The following is a 27,167-nucleotide window of genomic DNA, read 5'->3' as shown; positions in this document are numbered from 1 at the left end:
TTATTATTGAAGGGCTTAAAATAATTGCTGTCACTAAATTCTCTTTGGAAGAGGCTAAATCATTTTGTACCTGGCCTAGATTACTCCACTGTCAGGAAGCTGTTCACACAGCTGTAGGAAGAAGAGACAAACAGAGCTTGGTACCATTGCAGTTCAGTGCTTACCTCGATGGTGTACAGAACAACAGCTTCTTAAATTGGTTTTATGTACAGAAGAAGAGGGGAAATCTGTCAGATCTTGTAGGTAGGCTAAGCCAAGCCCAAGGGAATGGAGGATTTTTCAGGCGGAACATCGCTGGGTGCTGTTGCCATTCCAGAGGAGATGCAGAGGGAAGGTGGTGAGGTCGTGCTGTGTCTGTGTGTGTTGCAGTCCTCGGGCTGTTCCTCTCCTGCTGCTGCTCCTGGCACTGCTGCTGTGCTGGGCAGGAGTGGCAGGAAGGGCTGCACCTCCAACAGAGGGGTTTTGTCCTGTGGAGAAAACTGCAGGGTTTATTGCCAGGAGACAGAGCTCGTTTCATGCTGGCGTGGGTGCAGTGCTGGAGTGTCTCAGAACACCGCATGGGGAGATGCACGTTGTCTCTATGAAATACTCAGATGTTATATTTTATTCCCCACAGAAATGGTGCCCAATTAACCATTCTAAAGTTAGGTTATTATCAGTGTTGCTAGACTGATGGCTTTCAGTAGTTTCTGTAAGTCCTGAAAACAAAAATTATTTTGAGCCCTCTGCTTAGCTTGAGCAATACCTTACTAATGCATCCTGAGAGCAATTTTTTTTCTTGCTTAGCATTGAAAGATTTGTTTGATTTTGCTTGATTTTTTGCATCTCCTGGCATTTTACCGTGTTGGATAATGCTGTGGTGATTTACACTGGGGCTGTATTTCCTCTGAGATCCTATTTGCAAAAATTACTTGAGAAGTTGAAGTTTGACTTTGGGGAAAGTCTGGGAAAACCCACATGGTTGGAATTTGCTGGCTGTAGCAGAGGAAATACAGTATTGGTCGTGTGATTCATTTGTTTAAGGAATGCTTATTGCAACATTCAACAATCAATTAATGTAATGACAATTTGGAAAGTCTATAGGTGGACAAGATTTTCTGGTACGTGTTCTGGTGCTTCTTTTTCCATACTGCGACTGAAAAATTCCTTCAAAAGATCTGAAGTATCTCCCAGATTTTTGGTCCCTGGGACACAAACATTTGATTTTCTTCCTGCTCCTTAAATGCATATATATATATATACACATGTGTAATACGTCTGTATATATACTTATATAAAATACTACAATATGTGTGTTTTACTGAGACCCATTGTGTGAGCTGCTCTGGTTGCTGAGGATGGCTTAGAGATGTGCTGTGGCTCTCCATGTGTAATGCATCTGCCTGAACATTTGTCCAAAGAAATGGAGACTTGTGCAGGTCAGCCACGCTGCACTGAGAGCTCCTTTGCACGCAGAAGGAACCTTTGGGATATAAGAACATCATCTGTGGTGCCACTGCATCATCTAATTGAGTTCATGTTACTCAAAACACTTTGTTTTTCCTTTTTCTGATACGGACAGATTGGTAATGAGAGCTCTTTCTATGATGCCATTACTGCAGAAAAGCATTGATCGACCTATAGGCTGTGGGAGTGGGTTTTGTTCTGCACACTAACTGATTGCTAAGGGATTCAGTCATAACAATGTTGATTGAAAAAGTATCTCTTAGAATTGGGTTTTTTGTCACCGTTCAAGTTTTGGCCATCACCAAAGGCATTGAAGTTGATGGCACTGCTTCCATCTCTAGTGCTTCCTTCGAGTTGCTTCTATTGCCAACTTTGCTCACCTTGAAAAAGCATTTGCTGTGTAGTAGATGGCTGATGCAATTAAGAGCCACAATTTGCACATTGCAGAAGTGCAGAAATGCACTGCAGCTTTTTTTTTTTAATCCAGCATTGTAAGTTTGACTTGATCCCTTTCTTTTGGCATATTTTCGCTGTGAGGCAAGCAAAGGTTGAGAATATATGACTAAAAATTGATATCAATTGCTGTGCACAAGAGGAGGCAAATCCTTACTTCTATAAACCAGACAGGGTTTCTTTGTTTAAAGGTGGAAAACTGTTGTGCTGTGAATCCTGCCCAGCTTCCTTTCACCCTGAGTGTCTCAACATAGACATGCCTGAAGGATGTTGGAATTGCAATGACTGTAAAGCTGGCAAGAAGCTACGTTACAAGCAGATTGTTTGGGTCAAGCTTGGAAATTACAGGCATGTTGACCATTTTGTTCTTCTCTTGTTGTTTTGTTTGAATGTCCTGTACGATCACGGGAGGGTGACTCAAAGTAGCTGAGTCTTGGAAAGCAAGAACTTGAAATATAATGATCAATTTATTTCATTTCAGGCATCAGTGTTTCTCTTCAAATTGAGTTCTCCTGCTTTTCCAGGCACTGAAGGATACTGAATTTTACTGGCATTGGTTCTGTAAAATGCAATAGCAATATAGAAAACCAGGGACTGCCTTACAGAGCCCTGATGTCTTAGCCTGTGTTTATTCTTTGTCACCTGCAAGAACAAAAGCATTTGTAGGTGGTCTTAAAAATCCATTCTTATGTCATCTTCTCACAAGACTTTTCCAAAATTTAGAGCAAGAGCTTTAATAGCAAAGGGCTTCTGCTGTTTTGTGTGGCAAAAGTAGCCTTGGTTGTGTAAGGGAGGAGTTAATTTAATTGAAGGGGAAGAAGTGGCTGCTTTTATTTTTTGATGTAAGAGCGAAGCAAGCTTGGAGGCTTAGGCTGCTGTTGCCAGAACTTACATGCATCTTTTCTTTGTGCTTCCAGGTGGTGGCCAGCAGAGATCTGCAATCCCAGGTCTGTGCCTCTCAACATACAGGGCCTCAAACATGATATCGGGGACTTCCCAGTATTTTTCTTTGGTTCACATGACTACTATTGGGTACACCAGGGCAGAGTTTTCCCTTATGTTGAAGGAGATAAAAGCTTTGCTGAGGGGCAAACTAGTATTAACAAGACCTTCAAGAAAGGTAAAATCAAACAAAGTTTATAGTGGTTTATGACAAAAATTCCACGTGTTTGTGTCTCCATCACCACTTAACCTGCATGGGAGTATTATGTGACTGGTGTTCTGTGTTCACACATAAAGCTGCAAACATTGTAGATCCCTTAACTGCAGATAAAAAGTATTGTAACTGCCTGCTCATTGTGTATTGTTGTGGGCAGGTTCACTTCTTTCACAGTCTGGACATTGTGAAGGTGGTGTTTGGGCTCAGCTGCATGGGATCATTGTTCAGTATCTCAGTTTCTGCTGAAAAGTATCTGATAAAGCTAGATCCATGATGTACTGCAATAACTCATCTTTAACTTTCTGGATTTTTTTGTGGATGCATTTCTGCTCTTAGCTTAAAGAGAAAGTATATGTTTGATTAACAGCAGCTGGTGTTAATTGCTTCCTATTTTGAACTCCTTCCCTTGAACAGCACTTGAAGAAGCAGCAAAGCGTTTCCAGGAGCTGAAAGCACAAAGAGAAAGCAAAGAAGCATTAGAAATAGAAAGAAATTCAAGGAAACCTCCACCGTATAAACACATTAAAGTGAGTTGGCTGCTTTTTTCTGTTTATGAGTAAGCTAATTGCATGCTTGCAACAATTTCAGCTTAAGGAGATGCACAAGAATCATTTTGCTGTTCTTTCCAAGAATCTTTTGTTCTCTCATGGTACCAAAAACCATTCTTTTAGCAGAGAATCAGTCCAAGTTAACAGTTGAAGATCAGCTCGACCTAAGGCAGAGCTTTGTTGCTTGCAAGCTGCTCTCATCCCTCTTAGTTTCATGCTGGCTGTTACAACCTTTTTGCCCACTCAGCCTACTTAAGAGCTGTGGAATCTGATTCTTGCCAGCAGTTTGGGACATGTCAGGCTCCATATTTTTCATATGAAGTTCTTAATTTTAGTGTAAAGAAATCCTGTACTTGAAAAAGTTGTTCAGAATCTTTGTGCTCATTGTCCTCAGCTTTTCTTCTTTTTGTCCCTCTGTTCTGCAGTCCAACAAGGTAATAGGGAAGGTTCAGATTCAGGTGGCTGATCTGTCAGAAATCCCCCGCTGTAACTGCAAGCCATCTGATGAGAACCCCTGTGGTCTGGAGTCCGAGTGTCTGAACAGGATGCTGCAGTATGAGTGCCACCCCCAGGTGTGCCCAGCAGGAGAGAGGTGTCAGAACCAGTGCTTCACCAAGAGGCTCTACCCTGATGCTGAAATCATCAAAACCGATCGACGTGGATGGGGTCTCAGGACAAAAAGGAACATTAAAAAGGTAGAATGAAAGTGAACAAAACTCCTTTTTTACAGTAGGTGAGAGCGCTGCAACTTGAGGAAACGCAGACCAAAGTTTCACTGCTCCCAAGTGAAGTATTTTAAGTGTTTCAAAGGCACTTGTGTGGGTGCAGCACTGATGGCGAAACCCGTTCAGCTGTTCTGACAGAGTTGTCATAAACTTGATATTTACTCCCAGAACAAAAGCGAGTTTCAGGTGACTGAATTCAGGTTCCATGGGTGGAGGGGATGAGGTCGCTGTCTCTTGTTTCTAGGAGGAAAAAACCTGTGTTTTCTCAGTGACTGCTGGGCAAAAGGGAGACCTCAGTCTGGAGAAGTAGTCTGAATGCTGATTTCATTCTGTAAATAACACCAATGATAGATGATGAAGTCGTAGGGTTTTGGCACAATAAGTCACCTTACACGTGGTTTTATTTTTGTTTTTTTTGTTTGTTTTTTGACTTTTCAGGGTGAATTTGTGAATGAATACGTTGGGGAGCTCATTGATGAAGAAGAGTGCAGACTGCGAATTAAACGTGCCCATGAAAACAGTGTAACCAATTTTTATATGTTAACAGTTACGAAGGTGAATACTATGATTTCATTCAGTATAAGCTGTTTATGCTTGGAACTATTTCAGTTTCATAAGCCCTTTTCTGTGGGAGTGACTCTGGAAAACTTCCCTGTTCTTACTAATTTGAACTAGAATCTTTTTTCCCCTTCTTAGCATGTAGTTACTTGTCAGCAGGAGACTTTTTGTTGTGAGAACCAAACATAATCTGTGCTGTTTCTCTGCCTTTTCATTTCAAGGATCGGATCATAGATGCTGGTCCAAAGGGGAATTATTCTCGCTTTATGAACCATAGTTGTAATCCAAACTGTGAAACACAGAAATGGACAGTGAATGGTGACATCAGAGTTGGGCTGTTTGCTCTGTGTGACATTCCTGCAGGTAAGAGGATGGCTCTGTTGTGTGTATGCACTGCTGTTAAAATCCAAAGCTTCTAACTTTTACCCAGTTTTCTTTGTGGAAACTGCTTGATCCAAGTGACATCTATCAGAACTTGGTCACTTGTTGAGGTAGAAATGTTACTGATGCAAACCTGCTTTCCTCAGAGCCAGTGTGGACAAATTGTTGTTCTTTACATTTTAGGAATGGAGTTAACATTTAATTATAACTTGGATTGCCTTGGGAATGGCAGGACTGAGTGTCACTGTGGAGCAGAAAACTGCAGTGGTTTCCTAGGAGTGCGTCCAAAGGTATGTGGGTGAAAATTGGATCTGTTTTGCTCCCTTGAAAGTCTCTAGAGATTTTAGTTATGAACTGTAGTACAGCCATTTCCAAGTTAAAGTTAATTTACTAATTGGCTACTTCAGATTCATGTGGATGTGCACTCCTGACTTCTGTAGCTTAAAAGCTTTTTTGAGCAAATTTAATGTGAGCCTCATTCACGCAAATAACAGCCAAAGGTGATTAAATTTATTTTCATGTGAGGGATTTATAAAGTGACTGCTGTTATCTTGGTAATTGCTAGACAGCATTTGCAACAGCAAACGAAGAGAAGGTGAAGAATGCAAAATTAAAGCAGAAGAAGAGGAAAATAAAAACAGAACAGAAGCAGATGCACGAAGACAACTGTTTCCAGTGTGGAGATGGGGGAGAACTTGTCATGTGTGATAAAAAGGACTGTCCCAAAGCTTACCACCTCCTATGCCTTAACCTGACTCAACCACCTTTTGGTAAGAGCATTCCTGTCACTTGCTTTTCCTTCCTGCAGTAAGGCAATGTTGGAGCTGAATTGTGGCATCTGTTTACATGAAGCATAGCTGGTTTTGCAGTGCTGTCTGGCTTTAGAAGTCTATCAGGTGGCAATGCGCCCTGTAACAGGAACTTGTGGAGAGAGGAAGCATTGTAATGTTATTTAACTTGATGCTTCTGTTCCTTGGATCAATTTTCCTTTTCTTTTAGTTCAAGTACAGCCATCGTCTTGACATGCCAAGGTCACCACCCACAAATCATGTGATAGATCATGTGTTATGTGCCTTTCTGTTGCAAGCATAGAAGCTTCCCTCATAATTAGCTTGTTTGCTGGAGGAAGAAGTAAAGAGTGTCTTAACACCAAGAGCAACTCGAATTCGAGTTTTCAGTGTTTCTTTGTTTCTCATTGAAGCTCAGCCTCCTGTCTCTCTCTTCTCCCTTCCCCTTCTATCTTCAGGAAAGTGGGAATGTCCGTGGCATCAGTGTGACATCTGTAGCAATCCTGCAGTTTCGTTCTGTGAGTTCTGCCCTCATTCGTTCTGTAAGGATCACGAGAAAGGAGCCCTGGTGGCATCGGCACTGGACGGCCGTCTCTGCTGCTCCACACATGACCCCAAATCTCCCGTGGCACCCGAGTACTGGAACAAGATAAAATGCAAATTGGAACCTCAGAATCCCGTAGAAGAAGCAAAGGAGTGAATTTTTGTTTAAAAACAAACAAAAACAACAAGGGAGGGAAGAAGAGGAGGGGCAAATAGGAGATGAACTTGAAGAGACTGCTATGGCGCATTCAGTCTGTATCATCGGCGCTGTCTTGTGTGAACTGGGAGTGGGACCACTTACCAAGCAGAAGCAGGCAGTGGTGTTTGTTTTTTTATTGTTTGGTCTTTTACCCTTGAATGTGCTACAAGCAGCTCTTTCTGTTGGGAAACAAACATCTCGGCCTTCTAAAGCAAACAGTAGACCTTCAGACAGTGAAAAGAATACTCTGTTTAAAGATGTTCAAGTGTAGAAAACAAAGCATAGCAACATATTTATTTATTTAATTTTTCAAGGATGTTGAAGATCTGGTTTGGATCAGTCAGCGTGTCTTTAAAAACAAACAACAAAACAGCAAAGCCAACGTAACTCCTACGTCTAGTTTACAACAGGAACAAAACCCTCCCTGCGCTGTGTAACATTCAGGTATCGTGAAGACAGAAGTGGGTTTCAGACCAGGTGACTGAAATGCCTCCATTCCGTACTTATTTTTAAAGGCAGGTTGTATATCATGTTTAACTTGTGAATATTGCTGTAAAGCTTTTCCTGTGAGAAATAATGTGTATGGCTCTTTGGGAGTGCTTGTAACACAAGTGCTGATGTTTTAAGAAGGAAGGAAGTAGTTGCTTGCTTGGAGAGCTGTAATTGGTGGTGTTTGCAGACAGGTGGAAATTCAGAAGGAGCTGAATTGCATACTGGTCATTTCTTTACTAGGAGAACCTTCCTAGTTAGGAGAGCTCCTGGCCTTGGTCGCACTGCAGCACACAGAACTGAGGTCAGCATGCTGCCCTGGGAGCAACTTTCTCTGACTGCTTTTGGTGGAGGATTGTTCTGTGTGTGGATTTGTCACCTGCCAAGTTCTGCACTTGTTTGATGGCAATTATGTTATTGTGGATCTTTATTGCTTTCTTCTCAGACTCCCATTGGCTCCAGAGGAGATTCGAGTGCTTAAGGAATCCAACCCATCTTCATGTTTCTTTTGATTTGAACGTTCATGCTGTTAGTGAAAAAGATTTTCTGACTTTATAACGTTCACTGTTAGCAGAGCTAAGAAAAGCAAGTTAGTCCCCTGCAGCACTTCATCCATAACAGAGTGTTTGCAGTGCCAGGTAACGGGATTCACAGCAGCCACCCTCAGCCTGGTGGGGTGTTTGTGTTCTGTATTTCCTTTGTTAATCTGCAGGGGAGCAGGCTGCTTCAGTGAGGCTCCTGAGTTGGCTTAGGTAGGCTCCTGCTCCAGATTTTCTTCTGCAAACCTATCCTATCCTGCAATCCTCAAGCAAGGAGCTTAGAGGGATTAGTCTCTCCAGGCTGAAGTTGGTCTTTGAATCTCCTCCCCTAGCCTGCAGCCTTTCCAAGCTCTGCAGTCAGCGTGCTTTGGCTGTGTGCTGGTGCTGGCTTTTTGCTCATGGCTCTTGGAGGTAGCCCTGAACAAAAGGAATCAATTTGAAGTGTTGCTGGCATCTGGCTAAATGGAGCCTTTGAATTAATTCTCAAGAACCCTGTCTCTGGGAAACTGCTGACATAAACCTGCAGGAACGTGGTGACTTCTCAGCCTGAGAAAACAGGCGAGGAAGACACACGTGGGATTGTGGAGCTTCTGCTTCTGGCTGCTGTCCTTCTCATTCTCAAACTTATGGATGGGAGGGGAAAAAAAAACAAAAGCTTGTGCACTTGTGAAGTTACAAAATACACTACAGTCCCTCAAAGCAGCCGTGGTGCCCAGCAGCTGATCTGTCAGTGCACCTCTGAGCCTTCCTGCAGCCTGGGGGTGTTTGGGGGCGCAGCAGGGCCAGCGCTGCTGGGCTCAGCTGGTGGGAATATAAAGCACTTCTCGTGGTCCATGCTACAGTGAATGTCTGAAACACTAATCTTGCTTGAAATATTTTTTACGAAAATATTTACAGAAAGAATTTTATTTTTCTGAGCATTTTGTGTGATAAATGTCTCTTTTTAAGCTCTTACTGGGGGTGTTTCACCTCCTCAGTGATTCCAAACGCAGCCGTTGCTGCGGTGTCTGTAAGGCTTGATGTGTTTACTTTATTTTTATTTATTAGTCTTGGTAGTGTTGAAATGATTTTTCTCTTGGGAAGTCAGAGCATTCCAATGATTACAGATGTGCTGTAGTGTGAGTGCACCTCACTCTGTGTCCGTGCTGAGGTGTGCTGATGCCAGAAGCCTTCGCAGCTGTTGGAGATGGCAGTGAGCAGAACACAGCTGGTGAGCATCAACTGCCACGTGCAACCTGTTGCTGTGATGTTCTGCTATGCTGCATAGCACGGAATGTGAAGGTTTGCAAAAGGCTTTAAAAACTTCTGAAATGCTGTGAATTGGGGCCTGCTGCTACTCCTGTGCCATGCCACTTGATTCCGGGTTAACTTTTTTTCTCAAACTTCTTACAGGTGCTCCTTTTTTTCCACCAAAAAAAGAAAAGTAATAATGATAGCCAGCAGCTGGGCTTGGACTCAAAAGGGAAAGCAGGAAATTGGTTTGTAAGCTTGTGCAGCTCATGAACAAAAATCTGAACTGGATGTCACACTGCTGGAGAGAAGGTGAATCTAAAATCTTAAAGGGTGATATGAGGAAGGATTCAGAATAGCTTGATAGTTGTGCTGAGTTTGTTCTGTATGCCATATGCGGAGCTTTAAAACACACCTTTTCAACCACATCTTGGTCAATGGAGGAGAAAGAGAGTGCAATTGCTTTGTACGAGGGGGGGGAAAGAGATGTGACAGATCTGTGTTGTGATTAAGTGGCATCAGCTGCTGGATTCCATCTGTGTGGTCTCAGAAGTGAGGGGAGCAGTGCTGGGCAGCAAAGGCCTGGAGGAAATCCCCAGAGCTGCTCCATTGAGCTGTGCAACCTCCTGTCCCTTAGCTGGGATGCAATCCTGCTTCTCCCTTACTTTTGGCTTACTTTTTTGGAGGGAGTTGCTGTGCTTCAGGTGCACAGCTGACCCCGGATCTCTCTGTAGTGTGCAGCATCTGAGCTGCTCTGCTAAGTTAGCAGGACTTTGGTGTTTACTGGACTCTGTGCTCTGCAGTACGCACGCGTGGACGTTCTGCAGATCACAACCCAATGGTGCAATGGTCAATTACTGCAGTTTCCTGCACGCGTGACACAAGCATTAATTATTGTAGCTTTCAGAATTCATCAGACTTGTCCTGTCAATGGACTGTAAGGATCAAAGGCATTATTTGCAGCTCAGGAAGGATGGCATGATGATGATTTGTATGGGCAAATTCCCTTCTCTGGTCACCACCGCGGTCTGAGAGAGTTACAATGGGGCTGGAATGTAGAATTTTGGCCTTTCTTCTAAAACCTTGTTATCTTTGTTTCAGGATAGAACGAGAGACACAATTACTAGATGTAATTAACAATGAGCATAGAATCTGTATATATGGAGACTTTACAGAACTATGGGGTGGGTGGGGAGGAGGGCGGGAGGGGACGTCCAGCGCTGGTACGAAGTGGTCACTTTAACATGAAACCTCTGCCTCATTGAATTCAGGGTTTAATGTACTTGAAGCTCTGCATTCCTTATACAGCTTATTATTTTTTTTTTTTATAATTATTATTATTATTTTATTTATACATCCCTTGTTTTGTATACGGCATCGAAGATGTGTTCACCTCCCTGCTGTCACCTCTGCTCCTGTGGCACTGGACTCTGCGGTGCCGCCTGAGCGGCGATGGCCATTTTGTGTTCGGTCTCAGCTTTTCCCCCCTTTCCCCCCATCTTACCTTCGTGTAGCAAAATGGTTTGCACTTCTGATACACTCCTATCCTTTGGATGTATTCACAACCTTGTTCTAAGGAGGAAAAGAGAAGCTGTTTCCTGTCGTATCGCGTTGCTGAGCGGCGGATTCGGGTCCTTGTGCTCCAGCGAGGGGCTCTCACTGCTGGAGGAGGGGGGAACTGAGTGGAGATCTGAGCTTTGCACAGGAGATTAATGGGAATGGATGGGAATTAATCTCCTTTGCACAGGTAATTAATGTGAAAACAAAAGGGCGCACAGCATGCGTGACTCCGTGCCGGCTGTGAGCTCTTGGTCCCTTCTCCAGGGTGAGGATGGGAGCCCTGCATCGCTGCTCTGTGTCCATTTGCTGCCACTTCTCCTTTCTCACAAAGTGAAGGCAATGGCAACGACTGCCTGCGGGGATCCTGGGCCTCACCGCCGACCTTCACAGCGTCGCCATTTCTGTCTGCTTTGTTCCTCCGTACCAAACTTTGTAGGTTCTGTGAGATGTTCTTTTAACAAAATCACTTTCAGTCTTTACCTGCAATGCATCAGCAGTCACTGAAGTCACTCTAGAGCTGGGAAGCCGACCCGGAGCTCCGGGTGCTGTTCTGGGGTGTTACTGTACCATGGTTGGTGTTTTGCCACATAGGCTTTGAGAAATACCATTTTTGGGGGTTGTGTCGTTCGGCCTACGTTCTCTTGCATAGTGTGAAGCCTGTAAAGCTCGGTTACCCTGTACATAGGTAGCTTATTGTCAGCCGGTTCTAGCGTACTTAGCCTTGCCTGTAATATTTTAGCTTCTTACTGAATGTGTGTGATGGTAGAACATATAATTTTTGTACATTATATTTACTGAGATGTTGCCTTTTTTATTTTACAAATACTTTGGAATTCAGATGTGTTTTTGCTTCCGTGAGGATTCATTTGGAAAGGTTTTTAAATGACATTCCACCGATTTGAACTTTTTGCTTGAGGTTGACTTCAATAAATCGTTCTGAATGTTCCAACACCGGCCGCCTCCCCCCTTTCTTCCGGGGCCGGGATTCGAACTCGCGGCGCCGCACTCTGACCCGGGGCGGGGCCACGCGGTGGGCGCCATGCGGCGGGCGGGCGCGGCTGGGCTGGCGGCGGAGGCGGCGGTGCGGGCGATGCTGGCGGCGGTTTGCGGGTGAGTGCCGGGCTGCGGGGTTCCGCTCCGCTCCCTGCCCCGCAGATGCCCGCAGCCCTCATTTCCCTCCGCAGGGTGATGGAGCTGCTGCCGCCCTTCCAACGCGTGGTGCAGCCCGAGGAGATGTGGCTCTATCGCAACCCCTACGTGGAAGCGGATCGCGTTCCCACGGCGCCGATGTTCGTAAGTGCCGCGGTTCCTGCACTCGGTTTGCCTTCGTTTGTCAGCTGTTGCTTGAAAGCAAAGCTACGGGCACAAAGCCGTGCAGATGCCTGCAGTTCTCGTCTGAAGTCACTGCGAGCGCAGCGCTCTTGAAGCAGTACAGCCATTTTTTGTAGTCCTTTTAGCCCTTACCATCCAGAATCGCCCTTTGGGTTTGAACTGAGCTTACAAATACCCCCTGAGAACTTCTCACCGTCTTGTTTTGGTTGCTCTGCTAACGCTGGGCCGTTTTTTCCCTTCGCTGCAGTTCATTGCGTTCCTGTCTCCGGTGCTGCTCATCATCCTTGCCCGCCTGTTCCTGGGGGCTGACCACGAGGACACAAGGGAGGCGTGCCTGGGTGAGCAGCTCCTGGCCCCGCAGGGCTGCCTGGGGGGGTTGGGAAGTCCGGGGGGGTCTCGCAGGTGAGGCCTTGCCAGGACACAGACATTATGCTGGGGTGTTAAAGCTGAGCGATTCGGCTCCAACTTGTCCACGTGGACCTCAGTGCTGCACGGGATGTGCCTGGTGAGCAGTGAGGCACAGAACGTTGCAAGCTGAGCACCAGCAGCTCAGGCAGCCTTTGTGGGGCTGATGGGAGCTCTCTGCTTTCTCCCAGCTGTCAGCCTTGCTCTTGTCCTCAACGGGGTCTTCACCAACAGCCTGAAGCTCGTGGTGGGCAGGTGAGGAGCTCCGGGCTGTGTGGGATGGGATGTGCAGTATTGGAGGTAGAAGAGGAGGAGGAAGGGCTGGATGCTGGAATTTAGATGTGCTCAGCCTGAAACAAAAGGTTTTTTTGTAGTTGTAAAGATGTAGTATTAGAGCAATGCCGTTCTCCAGGCATCATTTAGATGAGCACATGGAGGCCTGCACCAGGGTCGGGGTGACTGCATGCTGTGGTTGGGGTGGCAAAATGTCACCCTGGAAGACTGTGCAGTGGTGTGTTGCAGTGGTGTGTCCCGGGCTGGTGAGGGGACATTGAGGCTCCAAGCATCCCACAGAGTGTGGAGCAACCTGCTCTGCTCTGCTCCTCTGCCCCAGGCCACGGCCAGACTTCTTCTATCGCTGCTTCCCAGACGGACGAGTGAACACAGAGCTGACCTGCACAGGTGACCCCAGCCTGGTGGCTGAGGGACGTAAAAGCTTTCCCAGTGGGCATTCCTCGTGTAAGTTCTGGCTGCCTGGACAGCAATTTGTGGAGAGCAGGAGCCTGGGGAGAGGGCAGCGTGGCTTTGCTGTCACACACACACCATTCTGTGACCTTCCTTTCAGTCGCCTTTGCTGGCCTCTCCTTCTGTGCCTTCTACCTGGCTGGGAAGCTGCACTGCTTTGCTCCTGGCCGGCGAGGCTCAGCGCTGCAGCTCTGTGCTTTCCTCCTCCCCCTGTTCATTGCCACGCTCATCGCTGTGTCCCGTACCTGTGACTACAAGCACCACTGGCAAGGTGGGTCAGCTGTGGTGCCCAAGGCTGGAGCAGCCTGCTGTTCTGTGGCTGCAAAGGTGGACGAAGGTAACTTATCCTGGCCTTGCCTGCAGATGTGCTGGTTGGCTCGGCAATGGGCTTTGTTCTGGCGTACCTCTGCTACAGGCAGTACTACCCTCCTCTGATGGACTCCATGTGCCACAAACCATTTCTGTCTATATCTAAACAACTGCCAGCGCACCAAGAAAAGCCTGCAGCTTCCAGCTTTCACCTGGACGTTTAAGTGATGTCACTGTATTCTGCTGGCACTTCTGCACTGTGAGTATCAGGGCAGGGGAAGGCCCACAGGATGTGTCTGAGGTGGTAAGCTGTCCTGCTCAGTGGGTGTGTGGCTTCATTTCAATTAATTCTGTAGGTGTCCCTTCCTTTGGGAAGCAAGCTGAGCTTCAGCACGTGAGACTTCAGGACAGCCCAGCTTCAGAAGGTCCTACACTGAAAACTGGAGACATGTGATGTGCTGCACCGTGGCTGTGGGTGTTCCTGGGTCGGTCCACAGCAAAGCACAGTCAGGTCCCCTTCAGTGCAGCTGAGCTGCCCCATCCCTTCCCATGGGATGCGTGTGTTGAAGTGAAGGGCAGGACCTGTTGTGGTGCTGGGGTCAAATGCATCTCATCAGTCAGAGATGAACTGATTTGGAGTAATGAATGCAAGGCTGCAGCCTTTAACATGGATGGAGTGGGTGAGACAGAAGATGCAACTAGCGTGATTGTTATCTGTGTTATTGTGCTGGCTCTTTTTTCTTCTTAATTTGGCAAATAAAGGAGTTTAACTTTTAATGAGCTGTGGTACCAAAAGCTTCCTTCAGTGGCTGGGCCTGGGCTCCATGTAGGTCGATGCACCTTGGTTTGTCTGCATGGGTTCCTAGGCAGGTACTTATTTGCTTTCTTTCCCCTTGCAGCTTTAACACAGTTGTAAGGAGGAATCTAAGCACAGCTTTCTGGCAGGACTGCTGTAGGTTAATGGTTTCTCAGGAGTCTCCACCATCCCTGGGAGCGTTCTGTGTCACATGTGTGCATGCAAACTGCAAGGTGAGACCAGCAGAGTGAGAGATGTGTGCCTCTCAAGCTCAGGGAACAGCAGTAACTGATGTGTCATCAGTTTGGGCCCCATCAGCCCCACGTGACCCTGAAGCCTCAGAACTCACAGGCATTGCTTTTCTTTCCCTTCAAATTATGCAAACGTAAATTCTTCGACCCACTCCTCTCCCTCTCCCCCAAATGCATCACAGTCATCTGTTTATTTGTTTTGGCTTTTACTGGAAAAGACATTAAATAACATTTAAAACGTATTTAATCTTTTTTTTTAACAAAGTGCATAACTTAAAAAGCTGGTCACAAGTGTCCCATGTTAAGACTGTTCCTTTTCTTACTCCCATAGGAGGCGTTTAGCAATCGGTAACTCAGACTCTGGAGGAGCAGAATGTCTGCTTCTGCAGTCAAGTAAATGAACAGCTGCAGTTCCTTTGGGCTGGGAGGAGGTTGGAGGCTGCAAACAACACCTTTTGAATAGTGCAAATAACGAAATACAACAGAGGACAAACAAATGGATGCTGTGGAAACGAGGCTTGTTACCCCATGCAGGGCAGAAGTCAGCAGGAGGGAAGTGGCTCTTTCCAAAGGCTGCAGTGACCTTAATGCCACTGAAACGTTTTCCCCCTGCCCGCTCTGAGGCTCCAGCTGCAGCCTGGCAGTGGTTTGGGTCACAGGGAACTGATCACCTGGGGCTCTCTGTTGCCCTTGGAGGAGAGCTAACACAAAACAGCAAGGTGTGGGCTGTGCTGCTTGCTGGACTGCTTGAATCTCTTCTGTGGAGTCACTGAGGCAGTGCTCAGACCCAACAGATCTGGGCTTTGCCTTCGCTGGCAGCATTTGCTGTACTTGCCAACAAAGCCACTGGCTGGAGCCTGACGGGCATGAGATCCCTGCGGCCACTTGGAACTCAGCACTGCTGCGTGCTCCTGCAGAGCAGAGGAGGGCTGTCCCTACAGGGCCCAGTGCCTGGAGCAGCTGCTTTCCCCAATCCAGTTTGGATCTGGAGGTAAAGCTTTCCTGGGGTGCTGTGCACGTGGCTGTGAGCAACGGTCCTTATCTGCACCTCCCAAAGGCTGCAGCACTCCAGCCCAGTGCTACAGCAGGAGAGCAGTGCCTCATCCTTCTCCCATGAGAAGTCAGCATCTCCTTTGCTCAAGGCTGCTATTGCTCTCTCCATGCTGTGTGTTTAAGGCTTTTATTTCTCAAGGTCCCAAGCTAAGAGTATCCTTGCTAAGCCCACAGCTGGGTTCAGGCCCTTGTATCGCGTTTCCTAGCCCAAGCAGCTGTCTGCATCAGTACTGCAAAGCCTGTGATAACCTACAAGCTGGGCAGACAAGTTCAGGGCTGACAGCACGTGTTGCCACAGGGAGTCACAGTGTAAGTGCTGTGTGTGTGTTTGCAGAAGTGGATTTTGGTTGGTTGGTTTTTTTTCCTACCCAAAATGGAGGAAAACCATCTTTATCTCCAGGCAGCAGCAAGTACTGGGGAAGCAGCATGCGGGGCACAGCAGCAGAGGAGAGAGGAAGGCAGAGAAGAAATCTGAACTTTCCTGGTGAGTACTCAATTGAATTGTATCTAAGAAAGCAAAGGGAGAACAGTGGAGTAAATCTTGTGTCTTGACGTGCTTTTGTGCACGATAAAAGAGGAAGGAAGCCCTGTGTGCTGAAAGGCCAAAGGAAAGGCCCAACCAGCGCTGTAAATAAGGAACATTATTCCCTCAAATGGACTTTATGTCGTCTGGGGTCTCCTAGGAAGGTTGGAAGTGTAGGCATAAGGTGACTTACAAGAAGTGGCTGAACAGCACGGGGTGGTCATTGGCTTCCTGGCAAAGGCTGGTCCAGTGTAACACCTATTGTCTGGTAGATCTCCTTCAGAACCAGCAGAACGGTGTCCTCTGACTCCCTGGAGGTGGGGACACAGGCGTGAGCAGGCAGTGCTTCTCCTCATCTTGGTGTTAAGAATGGCAGCGTTCTGCCTACAGCAGACACGAATCTGAAGCTTGACGACAGTTAGGCAGGAGCTTACCAGTAGCAGAGATGCCCTTGCAGTGCAAATAAATACTCATTAAAGCTCTCAATGGGCTTTTCCTGCAGCACGTAGTCGATGCGATTCCCCCCGTTCAGCTTCCCCACGTTAATGAGGGAGGGATCCTCCTTTGCTGGCGCCTGGGCCTCCTCTGGCTTTGGATCTGGAGGAAGGAACAGCAGTTTGTCTCAGCAGCAGCACACAGCAAAGCACTGCCTGGTGCTCCTCCAGCCCTGTGCTCGCTGACCTGGCTGCTTCTCTGCGCTCGCCTCTGTCTCTGCCTCCCCCTCGCTGCTTGTTCCTTCCACAGCTGCCAGCGGGGCGCGGGTGAAGGACTGCCAGGCCACCCGCAGGGACCCCAGCAGGTTGTTCTTCAGATCCACGCTCATACGCGTCAGCCCTTCTTTCAGCTCTGCAAAGGCAAGGGCTGCTTTCAGGCACGAGGCCGTGGCTTTGGGCTGGGGCCAGGGGTGGCCGTGCTCCTTACCGAGGTGCATCCTCTTCCTGCCTTTGTGGTGTGGGAGCAGCATGGGCTCAAATTCCAGATCTGGGACAATCATGGGCTCAATCCTGTATGCCACCGGGTCGAACTGTGGGGAGAGCAGTGAGCGTGGGCTGAGCGCTGTGCCTCGCACCGGAGGGCTGCAGCTCTTATACCTACGGGGTGGAAGATGTTGAAGAAGCCCTTGCAGGTGGGCAGGCTGTAATCTGGGTTGATTCGCTTCACCCCTCGCACCGTGAGGAACATCCCAATGGGAGACCCAAAGGCAAAGAAGATGGCGGGCTTGTAGAGCAGCTGAGGGTAGTTGGCAGAGACCTACAGAGAGAAGGGAGGGTTGGGTTTTTGTTTCATGAGACACGTTCCGTGCTGCTGTGGTCCCACTGCTCCCAGCTCAGCTGTTACCTGCCCCAGGCTGATGTCTGGGTATGGGCCATCCCTGCTGGCAGTGGTGCTGTGCTGCCTGGCAGCGCTGTGTTCTTTGGTGCCCTGCACAACACAGAGGAGCCCTGGTGAGGGCAGGTCCTGCAGGCTGCATGGGGACCCTGCACGAGTCTGAGCTGAGTGATGTGGCTGGGAAGGAGGAGACTGAGCCGTGCAGAAGCCGTACCTGCATCTCCCTCCTGGAGCTGATGTAATGGAGGAGCTTCATTCGTGGTCCTAAGGGAATTCCCATTTCTTCAAGGTTTTTCTCTCCGCACAAGAGCTAGAAAGTAAGCAGTGCAGATATCAGCACGCGCCGCTCTGCTCCTGTGCAGTCAGACCTTTGTTCTTTGTCCTTCTGCTCCTGCTGCGCTAAGAGACATTTCGTGTGCAGGTGATTCAGTACTGGGAAGATGCACCCAGGTGGGGAGGACTGGGAAGTAAAACAAAGAAACACAAAGACAGCAAAACAGCGGAGCTGCTCACCAGCGCTTCCCCATCTATTTTCTCCTTCTCAAAAGCAGGGCAGTACTCAGACAGATCCAACTTCTGCAGGATTTCTTTTACTTCCTCAGCACCCCTGCTGCTTGAAGTTACCTCGGATCCCTGCAAAAGAAGCCCACAGGGATTGTGCTTTTTTCTCTTGGCGCATTTCAGAACTTCTCTACCTTCCCCACCGCCATGCATGGTGCAGAGCTCGTACCTCCCTGCTGTGCTCATCCTCGGGAGCAGCCTTCTGGTTCGTCAGGAGATCAAACAAAATCAGGGACCCTAAAACCCAGGACAGAGCATCATTGGCTCATTAGGGAAAAACCTGAGCATCAGGACAGTCCTTGCTCAACACGACGGGGACATCCGTGGGCCTTACCCAAGCTGTGACCTGCAATGGAAACCCCTCCTTTAAAGCCTGGGTTCCTCTGCAGGAAGAGGAGGTAGAGGCGGTTCATTTCCGAGGCCACCGTGTCCAGGATGGTCTGGCAATAAGTGGAGCTGTTGTAGAAGAAAGCATCCAGGATGGTGTCGTTGATGAAGTGACGCAGGCGGCTGATGCTCGGCAAGGTGATTCGCTCCAGATCCCTGTGGGGGCAAAAAAAGAGGAGAGGAAACTGCAGTCAGAGGTGCCCATGAGCCCTCCCACATCTCTAAGGCAAAGCTTGAGTTCAGAGGAGGCCTGCTGCCATCCTGATATTGCAATCCTTCATTGGAGGCCAAAGCAGAGCACCCAGGAGCCCCCGTAGAGGAGTGTCAGAGCCCCTTCCTCCCAATGGCAGCCAAGGGAAAGCAGCAGCCTCCCAGGGCTGTGAGCACTCACACGTCCACACCGGTGGAGTGCAGGGAGCTGTGCCAATTGACAGGCAGGAATTCCACCCGGCCGATCTGCTGCTGCTCCTGTGCCTTCCTGAAGTGTGCTTGCAGCATGCTCAGGGAAACGCTCCTGAAGTCGTTGACTGGAAAACAAGGCATGAACTCTTAGCAAAGCAGCAGGGCTGCAGGGCAAGGCTTGTGCATCAACGACGCTTAATAAGATAAAAGAAAAGATCATTACCCGGGGAAATCCCAGCAGGGTCTTTAATCTGCTGCTGCCACCCTAAGACCTTGAATCTTTAACTACAAGCTCAAGGGAAGCTCCATGTCCTTAAATGTGTGTTTACTGGATTCTGCTGCCCCATCTGTGACAAGCCTCCTGCCCCACGTGCAACGCTTTAAGACGGCACACGGGGCAAGAAAAGCACTCTTAGGAACGTAAAGGGAAGAACAAATGTTGTGAAGATGCCTATTTTACAAGGGGAAGCCTGAGGGAGAAGGGATCACTCCGTTTTGAGAAGGGGGAGAGATCGATTTCCATGATTTTAATTGGGCAGCCGTGGAAACAGTTGTGCTAGATGAACGTATGGAAGAACAGACTGCATACGAGCAGATGTAATCAGTTCCTGTGTCATAACTTAGCAGGTTTAGACAGCTGGAAAACCCACATCCAGTGTGAAAAAACCCCATTTTGGAGCAGCAGCAGAATGCAACGATGAAAAGCAGTTGCCCAAACCGTTCCAGACAGTGGGATTTCATGGGTTAGTGAGCATTGATTCACTCTCCCCCCTGCGGTCAGCAAATCGGGCCACGCAGCCAGCCCAGCTGAGCGCCAGGATGGTTTGAATTGCGCTCTGACAGCGTTTCTCATTGTCCAAGGCTTTACCCTCAGCTCAAAGCAGCGTGTGGATGGGAGCAGCAGCCCTGCCTGGCTCCACACCTACCGCACTGCACGATGCTCCTGAAGCGGATGTCACAGGCCGGGCCGATGCCATGCACCACAAAAACCAGGTGGTCGATCTGCAGAGGTTCTCCTGTGGGTAGAAAGAGGTCGGAGCTCAGCCCTAGAGACCGAGGCTCGGAAAGGAACTGACCCAGTGACCCCACCTGCAGCTCTGACGGGCACCAGGTGGGGCAACATTCTGTTCTCTACTTCCCACACACTTTGGTTTGCATAAGCACTTTCCCAAGTGGAAAATGAAGGGGTTAGACAGGAAGACGTGCCTGTCCTCACTGCCAGGTTAGCTCGCAGAGCTGGGTCACGGCTGCAGAGCAGGGAAAGGGTGAGCAGCAGGCAGCCACCAGCCTGCAGCTGAGAGCTGTGCTCCCTTCGTGCTTTGGATAACTGTAAGGGAGGCTCCACGTTTACCCCACGCTCACCGTTGGGGATCTCAGCGGCGATGTTCTCCACTCCTCTCTTCACAGTCCTTGGTCGCCCTTGTTCTGTAGGAGTTGAGCCCCAGTCGTCGGAGGTGGCAACGGGGTGGTAGTGAACCATCAGCTGTGAGCAAGGAGGGCTGATCACTGTGCTGCACTGGGTGCTGGAGCCAAGAGCATCACCGGGCTCCCAGGAAGGCTGGCGAGAGGCATTGATGGCCAAAGGCTATCCCTGCCCGGCCACCAGGCTCTGCTCACCTTGGGGTTGTGCAAAATGATGACTTCTCTGCTTGGGGATTCCAACTTCTTCTTCCACTCGTCCAAGGTTACAGCAATCATGTACGCTTCCTGAGGAAGAGAATGTCCTCTCTGAGTCAGCTGAGGGTATTCCTATGAATATTCAACCACTTGAGACCTTTCCCACCCATTTCAAGTGCTGCTTTGTGAAAGAGGCATAGAAATCATCCAGGCCCAAACTGGTGAGGCCGCAGGATTCTCTCTGTAGCGCCTGCTAAAGTTTCTAAAAAGCCACTGTTGTGAATAGAAGCAGAAAGCTTCCCCACCACAGCCATGTATTTTCATACATTAGAATACAGATGACTGTAATCACAGCAGAAAAAGCCCCCAGCCTTTACAGCAGGGACCAGCAAGCATTCTGTGGGTCCCTGCAGCAGGAAGAACTGTTTCTTGCATTTACAAAGCTGTGAGCAGAGTGAGGGTGGCTGTGCTACGACAGCAAGAACCGAATTGTGGTGCCAGGCAGGGTCAGGGGGAAACACAGAACAAAGACAGCGGGGAGAGGCTGCAGGATGGGCCAGAGCTGCATGGCTGGCAAAGAACAACCGGGCATTGAGCAGAACGCTCTGGGAATGGGGAGGAAGGGGAAGCAGAGGAGTATTTAGTTATGTTAATCAGCCGTGAAAACGCCAAAGCCTCTTGTGAGTTCGTGTCCTCAGGTGCAACAGCAGCGCAGATGGAGTTTGGGATGTCAGGGCAGCATTTGGCAGCGAGAAGCAGAGCTTGTTGGTAAGCTGTGTGCTCCCGGGATGTGTTTACCTCCAGTTCCTGGCTGAAGCTCTCTGAGTAGGGGACGTATTTGTTGTCCTTGTCCCCTTTGTAGAACCAGGTGCAGCGGCGCACCTCGGACACCTCCTCCTCCCAGAACACCGCCAGGCGCTGCCTCTGCTTCAGGTGCACGTCGTACCTCCCGCCCGACGTCGGCACCACCACGTCTCCTTTATCCCTCCCTGAAGACCACAATGAATCGTGTGAGGGCCAAAAAGTTGAGCTGTGTGCTGAACCAGAGACAGGAGACTGCAGCAGCTCTGCGGGTGCGCACCGTGAAAGAGCAGCAGCAGCAGCAACCACCAGTGCTGCCCTTACAGCCTGCGGGGAGATGCCCAAACATCCCCAGGGCAGCAGGTGAGAGGAAAGCACTCAGCTGTAAGCAGCCACCTCCCTTCCAGCTTTGGGCACAGCCTTTCAGGGGCTCTCCCTGCCTGTGCTGAGGTGGCAACGTGTGAAACTGTGGCCCTGGGATCCTGGAGGGCTGCAGATCTCCACGTTCAAAGCGTTCCCCTCCAGAACCCAGAGCTCTGCACGCCCTGCCCGTGCTGTGAAGCAGCAGTGTCTCCTCGGACAGATCTCCCCACTGCCATTTCTGCCCTCCTGCTCATGTTTTTGTCCCCCCTTCAAAGGTGCTTCGCACCACAACGATGTATAATTAACAGCACGTGCCAAATTAACGAGGCCGGACCTTACGTTCCCTCCTCCATCCTCACTGTCCGTTCACTTACAGCTCCAGCACTGGATGCGCTGCCACCAAACACAAGTCTCAATTACAAATTCCAAAGGGGGAATGTGGCAACCCAGGCAGGAGCTGTGGGCTTTCCCTGTGCATCACCACCCTGCTTCCCTCGGGCACGCACCTGATGCTTCCCATCGACCTCACCAGGCCGGTTCCCCATCACGCATGCAGGGGATGAGGTGTTTACAGCAGAAAGCTATCGAGGCACAGCCCTGACAGCTGAAGGCAATGGCTGCAGCACCGTCACCGTGTCGGATCGCACTGGCTGCACTCAGGCTGCGATGGAGGCAGCCGGGGCTGCGGACGGCTCCCTTACCTGCACCGTGAGCCTCTTCCAGCCGCTCCGAGTCCTGAACGCTGAACGGCAGCCACCGTTCCCTCCCGCCGGTCACCTTGCAGTAAAACCAATGCGGAGCGACCGCTTCGTACCCATTCCCCGCGTCCCACTCCGCAGCTTCGGCAGCGATCCGCGAGGGCACCGTCGGATTTTGCTCCTGAGCAGACATGACGCTCCTGGACAAAAGGAAAGGACGGACGGATGGACGGAGCCGCGGATCTCTACGCCCACCCTCACGCACTCCGCAACGGGAGGCCGCACTCCGCTTCCCCACCGCGTTTCCCTCCGCTCCCAAGGACGGACGCACCGACGTTGGCCGTTCACGCACGTCGGGTGCGTCCGCCGCTCCCGCACCGCGCGGCTCCCCGGCCCGAGCGGCGGCACGGCGCTGCTTCCCGGCCCCGCTCCCAGCCCGGCTCCTCGCTCCGCTCCGTTCTCCGCCCGCTCGGGGCGGCGCTTCTCCTCCCCGCCCCCGGCGCTGCCTCCGTTCCGCGTTGCGCCTGCTCGTGGGGCCGGGCGGGGATCGGGGCGGTGCACCCCGCACACGCGTGGATACGGCGGCCGTTTCACCCCGCGGGGGCCGCGATAACGCCTCGCCCGATTGCGGGGCCGGCGTTAATTAAAGGCCGGCGTTAATTAATTACAGCCCTGAGCCGGATGCGCGGTTCGGGGCTGCGGTCACTGCGGGGTTCTCCCGCGGCCGGGGACGCCGCCGTGCCCGTCGTGCTTTTTGAGCAGCTTACCATCACTCCCTTCCCCACCCTCAGCCAACCCTTCCCGCAGCGGAGGCTCAGCGCCGGAAGAGGAAGCATTGCAAAGGAATTCGTTACCTGGATGAGATTGACACTAAAACGCCCCAAAAGAGCCCCCCGTGCCCCCCAGTACCGTGTACGCACGGCACAGCTTTTCCTACAGTCAGGTATCAGATACCCTTCCTACCACATCGCTGCAATAGGAAACCTTTGCCCCGACCCACGGAGCGCTGCCGACGCGGCAGTTCGTGCGCAGCTCTTCTGCTCTGCCTGCCCGCATTGCGGTGTCACCGCTCCAAGGTAACCGGGGCTGCTCCACGTGTCTCCCTGCACGGCTAGAACCCACCGACCTCTTTATCTGACAGCGAGCCTTGGAGCAAACAGGGTGCAAGGAGATGATGTGGGTTTGTTCCCGGTGTGATCCTGGCTGCTGGAAATGAAACGAATGTCAGAAAATAGTTTCAACCAGCTCCTCAGATTCTAAAGCGACCAAATCTTCTGCCTTCACAGCCCTGGAAGCAGGGACTGCCCGTGGAAGCAGCAGCACTGTCAGCCCCTTGTGGCATCTGGACCTGGTGATGCTCACACAGCAGACAACAGGGGATGCTGCAGGGCCGACTGCAGCCATCTCACATCTGCTCCCCTTGGCTGCAGCGTGACTCACACGGACCAGCTTTTGCAACAGCAAATTCCAGTCCTCGTTCAGATCCTACCCAAAAGGAATGAGCAGCTTTGTGCCAACAGCTGTGCTGGTCCGATAGAAAACAAGCAGGGTAACGGAGGAAGAAATTGGCTTTGGTAATTCCTTGGCAATTCCAGCTCCTTCCCACCCCCCAGGGATGCATCTGACTGCTGCCTGTGACCTCAGCCACATCCAAAGAGCTGCAAAGGTCAATCCGTGCGTGCTCTCCATCACTGCCCTGAGGGTGGCAGCCAAGAGTAAATCCCTAAACAGCAGCCAGCAGTCCTGCAGTGGGGCTGCAGCACTCAGAGCCCCCCAGCAGCACCCAACGAGGGCTGCATGTGCCACATTCATCCCTAAACTCCACCTATTGCTGCAGCCTGGCTGGGCTCTGCCTGCAGGGCAGCTCTAAGCTGAGCAAACTGCACAAAACTTCCCTTTAAAAGAAGAAGGAAAAAAAAAACCAAAACAAAACAAGGAGACTTTGAGAAACTTAATTACAAAATAACATTTAAAAGTCATCAGGGTTTATTATCTCATTACACACAGCAATGATTCGCTCAACGTGTTGTAACCAGAAGATTAACAGTAGGCATTAATTAAAAAGTGGATTCGACCCACGCGACCTGAAAAGCATTTCTGCACCTCCCATTGACCAGGGCTGCGCTGCTGCACGGCTCTGCCTGCACCTCTCTTTTTTCCAGGTGAAGAATTCACAGTTCCAGGCTGTGTTTCCACATCCACGTGGCATCACAAGGGACAGCTTCACACCAGCTGCTGTCTGCAGCACATCATCATCAGCAGCAGAGCTACAGGAACGCACTGGAAACAAAAAGAACCCTGGGGTGACACACAGCAGCGAGGGGTCTGAGGCTGAAAGCAGTGATGGACAACCAAGAGCCTTCATTTATGGCTGCAATGTGACGAATGTGACGAGTGCTGCAGTACCGTGGATTGGGCCTGGTTTGGGGAACTTTGTGCAGTGAATTTTCTTCTTGCTGAGTGAAGGATGCAGACCCCCAGGAGGCCCAGCAACGCTGAGCACCTCAGGTTGGTGCTGCTTCTTCACGTCCCAGAACAAACAACTCGGTTTGCTGCTTTCATCCTCTCTTAATTGGTCCACTGCCGAGCTGTTGGTTGGGGCTGGGCTTTCCTGTGGGTTTGGGTTGGTTGTTTTCTTCTTTTCAATCAGGACTTATTGCTTTTTCATTGTCAGTAGTGCTTAGCAGAAAGAGCTGAGATGTGGAAAAACTCTTTGGAACCTCCACAACAGGCTGCGTTGTGGCTGATACGCTTTCACAATCCCTTCCTTTCCAGCTTTTCCAGTATGGCCTGAATTCTGTGGACAGCTTCCTTCCTGGCCTGCCGGACGCCGTCCTGCCCACCAGTCTCAATGGAATCCAGTTCTAACAGCAGCTTGGTCAGCATCTCCTCCAGAAGCCGGTAGGATTTATCTGTCTTTTTTCCTACAAATTCATCCACCTCTTGTTCTAGCTGTTCTGCCTGCTCTGTGACGTGTAGGATTCTCTGAATCTCTGGCTGGATGGCTGCAGAATTCATTGAAGTGTGGTTGCCAGCTTTGCAGCCTGCCTCCTGGTTTCCAACCAACCGCCTCCGCGTTGTGCTGTTGTACATTTGAGGCTGTGCGCTGTACTGCACCTTGGGGTTGGATGGAGAGGACTTGGCGTGGAGCAGAGTGGGTGGTTTGTGGTCATTCACTGTCCCAGAGTGCTGGTGATTGCCCTCAGAATAGTAGCTGTGTTGGTTTGCAATTTGCTCGGGTTTGTCGTAAGCAGGTTCCTACAATCAGAGGAGAAAAAAAACCAAAATCTGCGTTACAGAGGCTTTAGATGGGATCCACCCCACTTCAAGACCTGCCCCTCAAGGTCTGCTATCAGTGCTTTCTGGAATTACAGTCCTGACATTTTGCTGGCAGTACTCAGAACTGCCGCTTTGTTTCTGCCTCCTGGGAGCTGACTCTGCTTGTAGAAAGGAGCACTGAGGAGCTGCTTGCGTGTTTTGGGAAAGGCAGCACGATCTGAGCTCTGGTTGCAACCAGAACCTGTGTGTCGGAACCATCAGAGCATCACTGTACCTTTGAGTCCCACGCAGGAGGATGAGATGCAGCCCCACTGCCAGTCCAGGGCGGTTGTGATTCGGTGAGGAATGGGTTCCCATGTGCTGGAGCTGTGGGCCATGCATACTGTGGCTGCACCCCATAGGTGGGGGGAGCCCAAGCCTCCTCCTGTGCCCTGGGCTGTGGGTTGGCCCCAGCGCTGTGGTCTCCATATGGATATTGTGGAACAGGCATCCCTGGAGTCTGCGGGGATAAGGGGGACAGGTGTTAATCCCAAGTCACTCCCAGCACCACTGTTCTGTGCCAGACAGCTCTGGGAAGAACCCCAGCACTGGGATTGCTGCCTGCTTTCTGTTCTACAGCCCACGATCTCAGAGCTCCCTGCAGAAAGGGGCAAGTCCAAGTTTTTACAAGAGCTTGCAGAGCGAACCGGTTGGGTTTAGAAACCATTTGGACCCCACAGAGGTGTGCACTGCAGGTTCTTCCTCTGTGGGGCAGCACGGGAGCTGTGCCATGCAAACCCCAAATGCTGCACAGTGGTGTCTCATGGTGTCTCACCTGAGGTGGGGAGTATCCAGCAGGCTGCTGCCTGCGCTGTGAGCAGCCCTCTGCAGGGCAGTCCTGTGTTCCACAGCCCCACGGAGGGGCAGGAGGGGGGGGTCGGTACGGGGCTGTGCTGTCAGTGCTGTAGGATGGCCCCGAGCAGCTGTAGGTTCGTGTCTGTGGCAATGCTGTGTAATGCGGAGCGGCCGGAGGGTACGGGGCGGTGTAGGATCCGTTGGTGTAGGGAGAATCCATGCCCTGGGAAGGAGAAAAGGGAGAAAACGGAGGGAAAACGTGTTGGGATGCACGTTAGGAGGTTTAGTTGGGTTCTGTCAGTCCCTGAGTGTGGCTGATGGGCGGGAGAAACACCCCAGGAAAGTTCATGTCCTTTTCCAACCTACAAACGATGCGAGGAGGTGAGGTTTTCCAACCCCCAAACCCGAGCTGCAGGGATTCCAGCGCCGAGCTGCAGCCACCGCATGAAATCGGGGCTTTGAAACGTTTGTATGAAGGGAGACTGCATCGCAAGCAGCGGGGTTTTATGGCACAGCAGCCTTCAACGCGCATCCCACGGCATGGAAACAACGCGCAGCTCGGTTCGGGACGGAGCAGAACGGGAGGGAGGTGGAGCTGGACCCGCAACCCCCCGCCCCGCATACCGACCTGCCGCTCCTGCGCGTCCGCTCCGCCGGGAAAACGCCCGAAGCCGAACGCTCGGTGCTGCGCGGGGTTCCAATAGCCGGGACCCGGCGGCTCCTGTAGAGAAAACGCCGTTACGCGGTGCGCTCGACCCGAGCAGCGGTGTAACGGGCCGTGCTCGGCTCCACCCGTCCCTACCTGCCCGCCCGCCGGGCCCCAGGGCGCGGTACGGCCGCGGGGCTCCATGTCCGCCTCCCGGCA

At 50.5% G+C, this 27,167-nt stretch overlaps 4 protein-coding genes across 16 annotated transcripts in view; 2 read left to right on the top strand and 2 right to left on the bottom strand.

Moving 5' to 3' along the window:
* NSD3 (nuclear receptor binding SET domain protein 3) overlaps window positions 1-11,569 on the top strand; it is a 33,909-nt gene extending 22,340 nt beyond the window's left edge. For 6 of the 8 annotated variants that reach the window (XM_042835202.1, XM_042835196.1, XM_042835197.1 and 3 more), the window contains 9 exons: window positions 2,091-2,247; window positions 2,817-3,019; window positions 3,473-3,585; window positions 4,032-4,301; window positions 4,770-4,886; window positions 5,111-5,252; window positions 5,454-5,560; window positions 5,836-6,040; window positions 6,517-11,569. In XM_042835202.1, coding sequence (XP_042691136.1) covers window positions 2,091-2,247; window positions 2,817-3,019; window positions 3,473-3,585; window positions 4,032-4,301; window positions 4,770-4,886; window positions 5,111-5,252; window positions 5,454-5,560; window positions 5,836-6,040; window positions 6,517-6,758 — 1,556 coding nt within the window. In that variant the 3' untranslated portion in view covers window positions 6,759-11,569. Of the gene's footprint in view, window positions 1-2,090; window positions 2,248-2,816; window positions 3,020-3,472; window positions 3,586-4,031; window positions 4,302-4,769; window positions 4,887-5,110; window positions 5,253-5,453; window positions 5,561-5,835; window positions 6,041-6,516 lie in introns of those variants that run through there. The other 2 variants (XM_042835203.1, XM_042835204.1) reach the window with 2 other exon arrangements.
* An 88-nt stretch (window positions 11,570-11,657) lies between these two features.
* Window positions 11,658-14,185, top strand: PLPP5 (phospholipid phosphatase 5). Its single transcript, XM_042835210.1, has 8 exons — window positions 11,658-11,728; window positions 11,803-11,911; window positions 12,198-12,288; window positions 12,547-12,610; window positions 12,969-13,093; window positions 13,200-13,370; window positions 13,463-13,667; window positions 13,765-14,185. The coding sequence occupies exons 1-7, from the start codon at window positions 11,658-11,660 to the stop codon at window positions 13,630-13,632; spliced, it is 801 nt and encodes a 266-aa protein (XP_042691144.1). The 3' UTR covers window positions 13,633-13,667; window positions 13,765-14,185.
* Window positions 14,186-14,681: 496 nt separating this feature from the next.
* Window positions 14,682-22,573, bottom strand: DDHD2 (DDHD domain containing 2). 6 transcript variants are annotated; one of them, XR_006171534.1, is made up of 18 exons: window positions 22,521-22,573; window positions 22,193-22,389; window positions 21,126-21,364; window positions 20,328-20,417; window positions 20,073-20,193; window positions 19,637-19,726; window positions 18,700-18,835; window positions 18,256-18,464; window positions 18,091-18,158; window positions 17,874-17,993; window positions 17,575-17,670; window positions 17,370-17,453; window positions 17,127-17,282; window positions 16,953-17,055; window positions 16,713-16,877; window positions 16,466-16,628; window positions 15,877-16,342; window positions 14,682-15,366 (listed from the first exon to the last, which is right to left on the bottom strand). XR_006171534.1 is itself a non-coding variant. In XM_042835206.1 (18 exons), the coding sequence occupies exons 2-17, from the start codon at window positions 22,380-22,382 to the stop codon at window positions 16,252-16,254; spliced, it is 2,121 nt and encodes a 706-aa protein (XP_042691140.1). In that variant the 5' UTR covers window positions 22,383-22,389; window positions 22,521-22,573; the 3' UTR covers window positions 14,682-16,015; window positions 16,225-16,251. The 6 variants fall into 6 exon arrangements, 4 of the variants coding, with proteins under 4 accessions (XP_042691140.1, XP_042691142.1, XP_042691139.1 ...); XR_006171535.1 differs by having other exon boundaries at window positions 14,682-14,894; XM_042835206.1 differs by having other exon boundaries at window positions 14,682-16,015; window positions 16,225-16,342.
* Window positions 22,574-24,152: 1,579 nt separating this feature from the next.
* BAG4 (BAG cochaperone 4) lies at window positions 24,153-27,157 on the bottom strand. Its single transcript, XM_042835212.1, has 5 exons — window positions 27,105-27,157; window positions 26,931-27,023; window positions 26,283-26,525; window positions 25,743-25,967; window positions 24,153-25,447 (listed from the first exon to the last, which is right to left on the bottom strand). Exons 1-5 carry the CDS (start codon window positions 27,150-27,152, stop codon window positions 24,944-24,946), a joined length of 1,113 nt encoding a protein of 370 aa, XP_042691146.1. The 5' UTR covers window positions 27,153-27,157; the 3' UTR covers window positions 24,153-24,943.
* Between the last annotated feature and the right edge of the window lie 10 nt (window positions 27,158-27,167).

Source organism: Centrocercus urophasianus, unplaced genomic scaffold, assembly GCF_019232065.1.
Source record: "Centrocercus urophasianus isolate 14NV4802_14NV808 unplaced genomic scaffold, USGS_Curo_1.0 seq_50, whole genome shotgun sequence".
Lineage (NCBI taxonomy): Eukaryota > Metazoa > Chordata > Aves > Galliformes > Phasianidae > Centrocercus > Centrocercus urophasianus.
Note: the sequence above shows the minus strand (reverse complement) of the source record. Positions and strands in the feature narration are given on the sequence as shown.

Excerpts from the sequence above, each read along its gene's own strand:
- BAG4 (XM_042835212.1), bottom strand. The coding sequence starts at position 27,152 with ATGGAGCCCCGCGGCCGTACCGCGCCCTGGGGCCCGGCGGGCGGGCAG. Across the intron at positions 27,024-27,104 it reads GGGGCCCGGCGGGCGGGCAG|GAGCCGCCGGGTCCCGGCTA; the intron begins GTAGGGACGGGT and ends TTTTCTCTACAG. Across the intron at positions 25,448-25,742 it reads CTCCTGCGTGGGACTCAAAG|GAACCTGCTTACGACAAACC; the intron begins GTACAGTGATGC and ends CTCTGATTGTAG.
- DDHD2 (XM_042835205.1), bottom strand. The coding sequence starts at position 22,382 with ATGTCTGCTCAGGAGCAAAATCCGACGGTGCCCTCGCGGATCGCTGCC. Across the intron at positions 17,994-18,090 it reads AGGATGAGCACAGCAGGGAG|GGATCCGAGGTAACTTCAAG; the intron begins GTACGAGCTCTG and ends CTTCTTTTGCAG. Across the intron at positions 17,454-17,574 it reads GCTCCAGGAGGGAGATGCAG|GGCACCAAAGAACACAGCGC; the intron begins GTACGGCTTCTG and ends TGTGTTGTGCAG.
- PLPP5 (XM_042835210.1), top strand. The coding sequence starts at position 11,658 with ATGCGGCGGGCGGGCGCGGCTGGGCTGGCGGCGGAGGCGGCGGTGCGG. Across the intron at positions 12,611-12,968 it reads CTGAAGCTCGTGGTGGGCAG|GCCACGGCCAGACTTCTTCT; the intron begins GTGAGGAGCTCC and ends CCTCTGCCCCAG. Across the intron at positions 13,094-13,199 it reads TCCCAGTGGGCATTCCTCGT|TCGCCTTTGCTGGCCTCTCC; the intron begins GTAAGTTCTGGC and ends CCTTCCTTTCAG.